Source organism: Pectinophora gossypiella, chromosome 11, assembly GCF_024362695.1.
Source record: "Pectinophora gossypiella chromosome 11, ilPecGoss1.1, whole genome shotgun sequence".
In the NCBI taxonomy this organism is placed as follows: Eukaryota; Metazoa; Arthropoda; class Insecta; order Lepidoptera; family Gelechiidae; genus Pectinophora; species Pectinophora gossypiella.
In genome coordinates this window covers 12,345,671-12,356,328 of record NC_065414.1, presented here as the reverse complement: position 1 = coordinate 12,356,328, position 10,658 = coordinate 12,345,671, and the positions used below count along the sequence as shown (strand labels likewise).

The 10,658-nt window shown below is 39.2% G+C and overlaps 1 protein-coding gene across 3 annotated transcripts; it reads left to right on the top strand.

Moving 5' to 3' along the window:
- The first annotated feature begins 4,485 nt into the window (after positions 1-4,485).
- Positions 4,486-10,174, top strand: LOC126370543 (uncharacterized). 3 transcript variants are annotated; one of them, XM_050015446.1, is made up of 5 exons: positions 4,486-4,645; positions 4,886-4,984; positions 5,447-5,566; positions 6,253-6,331; positions 8,029-10,174. In XM_050015446.1, exon 5 carries the CDS (start codon positions 8,050-8,052, stop codon positions 9,862-9,864), a length of 1,815 nt encoding a protein of 604 aa, XP_049871403.1. In that variant the 5' UTR covers positions 4,486-4,645; positions 4,886-4,984; positions 5,447-5,566; positions 6,253-6,331; positions 8,029-8,049; the 3' UTR covers positions 9,865-10,174. The 3 variants fall into 3 exon arrangements, with proteins under 3 accessions (XP_049871403.1, XP_049871402.1, XP_049871401.1); XM_050015445.1 differs by having other exon boundaries at positions 6,253-6,347; XM_050015444.1 differs by having other exon boundaries at positions 6,253-6,396.
- The last annotated feature ends 484 nt before the right edge of the window (positions 10,175-10,658 follow it).

The window sequence follows — 10,658 nt, the reverse complement described above, 5'->3', positions numbered from 1 at the left end:
ACAAATAAGCTTTCAGTCGAACATGCCAGACGTCTCTGTTTTCCTAACTCAATCAGTCTAGTTACCCAAGCGACTGGATCAAGATTAGGATATTGCTGATTGCTTAAAAGCTTCCAACCTGATTGAATATATGATTCAGAATCAGTTTTCGACCCGAACTTCGGCCAGAACACCACGCTATCTCTGGATATAATACAGGCATCCGGGGCTACACTCAATAACGTTAAATCATGGATTCTACGACCCGAACAAAGTAGTAACAAGATTGCACATCTGCGAGACACTTCAAAGAGATTGTCATTGTTAATCGTACTGTTTAATAACCAGTTTTCTAACACTTGAGAGTCCCATACATTTTTTGAATTTTGTTTAGGTTTTTGCAAAGAAATAGATTTTAAGATTTGCTTTACAAGAATATTTGAACTAAGACGTGTCTCGCTAGTCGCGTTACATAATTGAGAAACAACCGATTTATGCAACAATATACTTTTATGGGACAACTTTTCTTTTAGATGCAAATCCGCTAAGAATTTAGCTAAATCACTCCCCGATGGGTTGGTAACACAAACATCTGATACAGCGCACCATTGAACCCACCTTCGCCATGCAGGTCGATACGTATTTATCGTGGAAGCTCTCCACCCTCTTGATAAAAGCAGTTTTTGCGCATCAGACCACGAAGTTACAGCTTCCGACCACCCCCACATTTCCATACCTCCAGCGCTAGATCCTGGATCTTGGGAGGAGGACGGCCGGTCGAGGTATCCACCAGTACCTTCTCCAGTCTGTGAATTGTAAAAGGTGGTGCTATTGCCCGCGCCTTGAGGTCCGCTCTCCAGAATGACTGAGGCCACCTTGGGGCAACGATTAGATAAATCCCTACAGCTCGATTTAAATGCATCAGCACTCGGGGGATCAAATTCGGGGGAGGAAAGACCCATGCTATGTTGAACGACCACTCGAGGGAAAAGGCATTGTGTGCCCAAGCTGACGAGTCCCGCTGATCCAACGTTACGTACCTTGGAACAATGTGAGCTGTCTTCGAAGCAAACAGATCCACTTCCGGAGTGCCCCATTTTGCGACTACTACTTGCGTTACTTCTGGTAGCAGGTGCCATTCGGAAATTGTTGACTGACGAGACAGCCGATCGGCAATCGTGTTGTACTTCCCGGGGATGTGATACGGTAGAACATGAATGTGATGTTTGTAAAGAATCTGAAAAATATGATAAGTCAGGTCCATTAACCGTTTCGATTTGTTCCCTCCTTCGTTTTTCAGGTGAGCCACTACTGCTTTGTTGTCCGACTGTAACAGAAGAGATGAATGACTCAGAGAATGACCGTAACCTGACAAACATTTCAGTATAGTCAACATTTCTTTGTGGTTCGAGTGAAGACGCCCTTCTTCTGCTGTCCAATCCCCGCATAGAAGCTGACCGTTGAGTTCTGCCCCCCAGCCCGTCATCGAAGCGTCTGTTGTAAGAAAATTCATCTTCTGAGGAGGATGAAGGTTTGTCGTTTCCGTGCAATGTAACGTCCACCACTTCAACTCTGTTAGAGTTTGAGGAAGTAAAGGGTAACTGATACCTTCTGGAAGACGAAGAAGGACATTGACGTGGCGAAGCAAGTGACGAAAATTGAGACGACCTAGCGGTACAACTAGCCGAGCAAAGTTCAAAAGACCTACAATCCTTTGGAGCTCCTTCAGAGTCGCCGCCTTGTGCAGTAAGAGGCTGGTAGCAACGTCCCTTATCTTTTGAATTTTCGTCTCTGGAAGAAACTTTCGATTCTGCCAAGGATCCCATTGCAAGCCCAAATATTCTATTGATCTCTGAGGAGTAAGAATCGATTTGTCGAAGTTGACTTCCCAACCTAAACTCTGCAACGTTCGAGTTACCAAATCTCTCTGGTCTAGAAGAAGAGATTTGCTCTGCGAGACTATGAGGTAGTCGTCTAGAAATACCACTACTCGAATACCCTTTTCTCGAAAAATCTCGGCTGTCCAATTTGTCAGCGACGCAAATACCTTTGGTGCTGTGGCTAGCCCGAAAGGTAAACAGGTCATCTGTAGTAGCTGACCTTTGTATAACAGACGTAGAAAGCAGCGATGTGATTCCGCTATCGGGACGTGGTAATATGCCTGCGTCAAATCTAGTTTTATCATCCAGTCTTTTGGTTGCAAAAAATCTGGAATTCGATTGATAGAGATCAGTCGAAATTTGCTCACCTTCAGGTACTCGTTTAATCTTTTTAAATTGAAAATCGGCCGAAAAGACCCGTCGTGTTTGGGGATTAAAAACATATTGGATATAAAACTTGGGGTCCCGGGGGCTATCTCGAGAACCCGTTGTTCCAAAAGGCTGTGTATTATACGATCCATCTCCGGCGACGGAGGAGTCTGAAATCGGTTGATTAAGTCTGCCACCGACACCAGAGGTGGTTTGCTTTGAAAGGGGATTCGGTAACCTGATATTATATTTAACAGAGTTTCTGAAGCTCCCATAGTACGCCAAATTGGAACACAATCCTCTAAACATCCCCCCCGAAACCCCGTGTGGAAGTCAGAATTTCCTTTGGTTATTGGCAAATCTGGGGCGCAAGTTACATGTTTGTCCGGTTCTAGAGAAGCGCGGACCTTGTTGTTTTTGACTGGGCTGTGCCTGTTGAGTCCCTGTCCAACGTGGCCGGAACGCGGGACGAAAGGGCTGCTCACTCATGTTAGTAGTATAAGCAGGGAAAAACTGTCTAATTATGCCCTGATGGGGCGCAAATCTATAATTCATAGACGGTGCCCAGGAGCGAGCCGTCATTTGTTGGCCGCTGGAGCTAGGTACTTGCGTAGCCTGAGCTCCCGGCAGTATTCTTTTATCAGTAAAATTTGGTTTTTGAGCAATAAAAACTTTACTAATACCTCCAGAATTTTTAATAGAATTGGTAAAAGCTTCTTTGTCAAAAAGATGTTCATGTGATGGGGGTATTTTGTTAATTATTGTTTTTTGAAACTTGTCCTTTACATTTGTCAACAATAAATCGCGTCTTTGTTCTATTAAATCGGCACGGCGCCCACAAACCATTTGTAAACAATCATGAGAAATTTTTTGATAGTTGCCTGAAAATATTTCTTGAATTTTCTCTAATAAGGAACTTGCATCGACTAGGTCGGTGCCAGAAAACCACTCTAATAGTTGAGAAAAGCCCTGTTGCATTGCCTCATTTTGCATAATTAGACCATGTGTCAATGCAGCCATAAATCTTTCCGCCGAATTAAGACTACCCGGGCGGTCGAATGATTTAATTTCGTCGTTAACCTCCAATTCAACAAAGCCAGGCTGAGAGTTGTAAGATTTCAAAGTATCATAGTACCTAACATTTTTCCAATCACTAGATTGAAAATGTTGCAAGGACTGAAGCAAACTCAAATGTTCTGAGGATGTACCAGGGACCTTCGGATCTTTCAGATTAGTAACGAGCTCTAGGCCGAAAACATTATCTTTCTCCTTCGAAGACACCTGTCCGACAGGCACAGATGGGTCCACTTCATTATCAGCCTGATACATATGAGAATAGTAAATAAAATTTTGCAATTCACTTACTTGTTGGGTAAGGCGTTCAATTGCCTTACCTTCTTCGGTTTTCCGCCGCTTAGAGCCTGCATCCTTAGAGGCTCGCTTCCTCTTCCTTTCCGAGACACGTGGACGGGATTCCGGCTCTTCCGATTGCTCAGAAGTGCCGGAATAACTTGACGAACTATCACTATCCGCCATTTAGAACAAAATATAATACTAAAAAATTTAAATAAGAATATATATAATGAAACTACGTAATATTATATATAACAACCGAACACTAGCAGCGTTTCCTTTAAGACAGGTGTGCACAGCGCGAATTCAAAAACGCCAATGAAGACACATCATAGCTAAACCCTTACCTGCCTGGTGAACATGGTGGGGGTAAACGGCGGGTAGGGGCGGAAACTACGTGTATCAAGGTGTTGCCACAGTCGTGAAACAGGAATGCTATCTCAAAATATGTCTACAAGGCTTCGAATAACGGCGGAGGATATAATATGATCTACGCGTCCAGGTGAACACGTAGCATACATCGATAGCCATAGTATCGATACATACATTTGTGTTTGTGTGCGTGAGCGCTGCCGTTTTGCGCGCCATCCCATTTCACTCACTCGACCACTCAGCGAGCGAGAGTGAGTAACGTGATGTTCCTGAATTTTCGTCCTGAATAAACTTCGTCATCGATAATTTTTCGTAAACCTGACTTTTAACTTTGGTTTTTATAATAAACTTTGCCGATTTATCCAAAAGTGGGTGAGTGAATCCGAAAATATCATCGTATAAGAAAATATCAAATTACGCGCGCGAGTGAAGTTGCTTCATATCGTGATTAGTGCAAAAAGTGCCCGATAGGGAGCGCTGCGTACGCGATCGGATCGAATCGGTCTCTGGATTTATTCACTCAATCGATCACGCCGCCATTTTATTGGACAATTTGCGTCGTCATTTCGTTTTTACACTGTTTTGTAAATTTGTTTTACAATTATTGTTTATATTATAAAAATAAAGTGCGTAACAATCAGGAACGATGACGGATATAAAAAGATTGGTCGCGGCCAGAGGGCAAGCAAAAGGTACGTTAACATCCATCTACAATTCCTTGTTTGATCCCAACAAAAAGGATTCCATAACCTTGGAAGAATTGGAAGTGAAACGTGAACGCGTTATTCAGGCATTTTCAAAGTATGAAAGCCTAAACATTGATATTATATCTTTGGTGGAATCAGACACGGAAAATTTCGATTCTATTGAAGAAAAATATTGTACCGTTTTAGCCGAGCTCAATAAGTTAATAAGCAAATTGCAACCCTCAGGCTCACGACCAGATCAACGCTCGATTTCGGGAGAAGGAGGTGGAAAATTCCAACGCCTTCCGCGCATAAATATTCGTCAATTTGACGGAAATAATATCGGTGAGTACACACCATTCATAAATATGTTTATGTCAATCGTAAACGAAAATAGTGCACTAAGTGAGTGTGACAAGTTGTACTATCTTACAACTTTCTTATCAGGGGGGGCTTTAGACGTTATAAAACACCTCCCACTAACCACAGAGAATTATTCTGTTGCGTTAAATTTATTAAAGGATCGTTATGACAATCAAGTCAAACTGATTTCTCATCATGTCAATGCCTTGTTGGATATTGATTCTATAAAGAAGCCTAGTGCTTCAGGGTTTCGTATGATTGGTAATCATGTGAAACAGCACTTAAGTGCATTAAAAAATTTAGGGCTACCTACTGAAAGTTGGGATGCCATTCTTATTTGCATATTACAACGCAAGTTGGACTTTTACACCGTCAGGGCATTCTTTCTAGAACGGGAGAACAAAAAGAACATGCCTTCATTAGATTCCTTCTTATCATTTATAGAGAATAGAGCTGTAGCACTTGAGACTGCTACGGGCCCCAAAGAGGAGCCACGTAAGAACTCAATGGCTGTGTGCGCTCAGGCAGTGTCTACAGTAAAGAAGCAGTCACCTTCAGCAAAATGTAAGTTCTGCAATAATAATTTTCACAAGCTGTACACTTGTGCCAAATTCAAAATGGCAAACTATGGTAGTCGAAGCACATTTGTCAACAAACATGGTTTGTGTCAAGTATGCCTTAATAAACACAATGGAAATTGTAAGTTTAATTTTAAATGCAGTTTTTGCCAAGGTGACCACAACTCATTGCTTCATGCTGAAGGTACAAATTCATTGCCAGTGTCACCAACAAATCCTGGTACAGGTGAATCTAAAGTCAACTTATTTTGTAAGAATGGTGATGAACCCAAGGTATTATTACCTACAGCACAGGTCTTAGTGGAACACCGAGATGGCACTAGGTGCGCGGCGCGAGCCCTGTTAGATTCAGGGAGTCAAGTCTCTCTAGTTTGCTCCAGTTTATTGGACAAAATAAATTCCAAGATATATGATCAAAAGAACACTATCCTCGGTGTATGCCAGGAAGTGAAAAATTATAACAAAAGGGCTAAATTTGATATACATTCCCGTGTTTCTGATTTTAAAATGAACATAAACTGTTGTATTGTTGACAGGATAACTTGTGATCTTCCACAATTTAAAATTCTTAAAAACAGGTTGGATATAGGGCAAAACAATTTACTTGCAGACGAGAACTTTGATCAGTCAGCTCCTATAGATATTTTATTGGGTTGTGATGTGGTTTTACAGGCATTGGAGCACCAGGCATCCCCGCTTAAGGAAAATGGACCTTACCTACTCAAGACAAAGTTTGGTGATGTGATAGCCGGTTCGTTGCCTCCAATGTACGTATCCCTACCCAGCATTGACCACTCCATATCTGTTCAAAACCAAGTAAGTGAGAATATTCATATGTTAACACCTAATGTGGAGGACTCACAGGAAAATACTTTTGTACCTATTTCAAGCCAAGAGTCATCTTTTGAGGAATTAAATAATAACATTAATAAATTTTGGCAAGCTGAAAAAGTTCCTGAGGTCTACTCTGAGCAATCGTCAGAGCAGGAACTAGCAGAAAGTATTTTCCAACAAACTGTCACTTTACAAAACAATAGATTCACGGTAGCACTTCCTTTAAAGCAGCCTATAACTAAAGTATATCTTGGAGATTCTTTTTCAATTGCTCTACAAAGATTCTATAATCTTGAGCGCAGATTATTAAAAAATGATAAGCTTTATCAGATGTATAAAGATTTTATTAATGAATACCTAGCGTTAGGTCATGCTGAGCACTATGATGTCTCAAATTATAATTTAGAAAAGGATGCTTGTTACTTTTTGCCACATCATCCAGTATTCAATGCTAATAGTCCAACAACAAAAATGAGAACTGTATTTGATGGCAGTCTCAAGACTAAAAGCATGATTTCATTAAATGATGTCCTTTTAAATGGACCAATAGTTCAGAATGAACTTTTTGATATACTAATCTTATTCAGATTGCCAAAGTATATTTTACTTTGTGATATAAAACAAATGTTTAGACAAATTCTTGTGAGTCCTCCATATAGGGCTTTACAAAACATTTTGTGGCGTCAATCTATAGAAGAACCTGTGTCTTGTTTACAATTAAAAACCGTGACATACGGACTTAAAAGTTCTTCGTACTTAGCAACCAGGTGTTTGCTCGAGTTAGCCGAACGTCATAAAGACACACACAATTTAGCCGCCACTGTTTTGAAAACGCAAACTTATGTCGACGATATTCTCACTGGGCACAATGATTTAAGTGTACTTAAAATCATAAAGGAACAGCTAGTGGAGTTGTTAAGGCTGGGGGGGTTCGAGCTGCACAAATGGGGCTCTAATCATACCTATATGTTGAACCACCTCACAACCAATCAAGACCCAATCACGGACATTGACATGAGTAAAGATAATTCTTTTCTTAAAACATTAGGTTTGCGTTACAATGCCAAATCAGATAATTTTTACATTCATTGTTCTGAAAGTAATATTCAAAAGGAATACACTAAAAGGCAAGTTTTGTCATTTATTAGTAAAATTTTCGATCCTCTGGGGTTAGTGGGACCTATTATAGTGTCTGCAAAACTTTTAATGCAAGATATTTATGCGCTGAAGGTGTCATGGGATGACATCCTCCCCGAGGATATAAATGCAAAATGGTTAATGTTTGCTAAAGATTTAATTGAAATGTCAGACATACAAACAAAGAGACACATTGATGTAGAAAATGCGAAACAGGTTGAATTGGTTGGATTCGCTGACGCCTCTAATAAGGCTTACGGTTGCTGTTTGTACATCAGAAGTATCAAGGCTGATGGTACTGTAAATATACATTTATTATGTTCAAAGTCGCGAGCAAATTCAACCAATAACGACCTTTCTACACCACGAAAAGAATTGAATAGTGCTCTCTTATTATCTATGTTAACTAAAAGGGCATATGAAACATTGAAAACACAATGTGATAATTTAAAAGTTTATTTGTATCTCGATTCACAGATCGTGCTGGCGTGGCTGAGCATGGAACCAGTCAAACTGCTGTCATATGTCGCAAACAGAGTCATTAAAATCAAAGAGCTGACTTCAGGATGGCCTTGGTTCTATGTGAAGACCACTGACAACCCCGCGGATTGTCTCTCTCGAGGAGTGGAGCCTCATGCATTGCAGAACAATGAGCTTTGGTGGCACGGGCCTCAATTTCTAAATAACAACTCATTTTCTCATGGAAATGCAAAGCATGAGCCTTTATCACCGCACGAACTGCCTGAAATTAACAAAAAATGTTGCATTATTGTAAACTGTAATGATGCTTGTCATGTTGTAACTAACAATGATAATGCCTTTGATATGGATCTACTTGCTCGCTTTTCTGATATTACAAAGCTAAAACGGGTTGTAGCCTATATGCTACGATTTTCGGATAATTGTAAGATAAAAAATATAACAGAGAGGCGTACGGGCGCGCTTCAGCCGTGTGAGCTTGAAAACGCTTTATTAACAATTATTAAAATGGACCAACAGAGGCATTATCAAAAAGAAATTGCCTGCTTAAAGGCTAACAAACCTGTATCACATTCTCTATCAGCATTGAGTCCTTTTCTTGATAAAAATGGCTTATTAAGAGTTGGTGGGAGATTGGAAAATTCACAGCTTCCATTCACTCAAAAGCACCCATTGATACTTGTTAAAGGTTCTCACATCACTAAGCTTCTTATATGGAAAGAACATGAAACTTTATTACACGCGGGACCTAAGTTATTGCTTGCTTCACTTAATAATAAGTTTTGGCTTATCAATGCTGTAAGGGAAATAAAACATGTAATTCATAAATGTATAAAATGTTTTAAGCTAAAGGCAAAGGCTGCATCACAGCTGATGGGGTCTCTGCCAGCCGAAAGGGTCACTGTAGCCAGGCCTTTCGAGAAGGTCGGCAGCGACTATGCAGGTCCTTTTAATATAAAATTACACCGTGTTAGGAAACCACTTATTTTAAAAGCATATGTGTTAATATTTGTATGTTTTGTCACAAAAGCGATACATGTGGAGCTCGCTTCCGATTTAACCACAGCTTGTTTTTTAAATTGCTTAAAAAGATTTATTGCACGGCGTAATAAACCTTCGCAAATCTTTTGTGACAATGCAGCTACTTTTAAAGGTGCAAACTCACAATTACAGGAGTTGTACAAACTACAGTCTCACCCAACACACCAAAATTCAGTCGTGAAGTTTACAGCTGATCAAGGTATCACCTTTAATTTCATTCCCGCGTATAGTCCGGTATTTGGTGGGTTATGGGAGGCTGGGGTTAAGAGTTTAAAGTATCATATGAAAAGAGTAATTGGGCAGACAGTACTTACGTATGAGGAGCTAAACACTGTTATCATACAGATTGAAGGCATATTGAATGCGAGGCCGCTTACGCCTATGTCCTCGGATCCCTCAGATCTCTCATATTTAACGCCAAGTCACTTTCTTACTGGAGCTCCAATTACTGCTTTCCCAGAACAGGATCTCACTGACATACCTACTAATAAGCTTCACTTTTGGGAGCAATGTACTAAAATTAAACAGAACTTTTTTAAGCAATGGCAAAAACAGTACCTATCTATGTTGCAAAACAGGCCAAAATGGAAAACTAGTACTCCTAATATTGATGTTGGTACTTTAATAATCCTTAGAGATAATAATATTATGCCTTTCCAATGGCCTATGGCAAGGGTTGTAAAACTTTACCCAGGAAACGACAACAAGGTGCGTGCATTTGATGTAAAAATGCCTAATGGTAATATTGTACGAACCAGTATCACAAAGGTATGTCCATTGCCAATTTATTGATATGTTTTAAGTAGTTAGGGTTTTGTTCTAGGGATAAAGTAATAGTTTTGTTCTGTTAAAAATATTTGTGATAAACTTTATATTATAATTCTTAAAATAGGTATAATATTATGTAACATTAAGATAAGTTAGTCTTTTTTCTTTTACTGCTGCCTGGCAGCCTTGTGTATTATGTACACACAATAATGTGACTGATGTGCATTATACTTACCAAAATGGTATCTTTTTCAAATTTATTATAAATTGTAAGACAACTAGCATAAGGTTTCAATAAGGATAAATAGGATAGGGTTTCAAAAAAAAATTAACTTTTTACTAGTTGCATAAATCTTTTATTTTGTTTTGTTCACATAAAGTCAAGGTTACTTTTTAAGTGGATTAAAATTTTCACAGAAACTATTTATTGTAACTTTTAAGTTCTTAAATTAATAAGTGTTAAGCTACATTAGCAAAAATGTTGTTTAATCAGTCATTATTGATATTTAACTTTTAATTATCCTGCCACTGTTTGTTCATTTCGCTTATAATCAAACTGTTTAAGGATATTTTGTGAATGTTTTTCTTTTTGCTGGTGGGGCAATTATGTTCGAATCCTCACATAAAATAATGTGGCAACACTAGATTTAAGTTTTTTAATTCGACCACAAGATGGCGATTGTAACACTCTTTCCCTTCAACTCTTTGCGTAATCATTCAAAATGTAACTATAAAATATAATCCTATTAATACAGTCCACTTTTAACTTTTATGTGCAATTTCATTTAAATATACTCCAGCTCCGCACAAGTCCATTA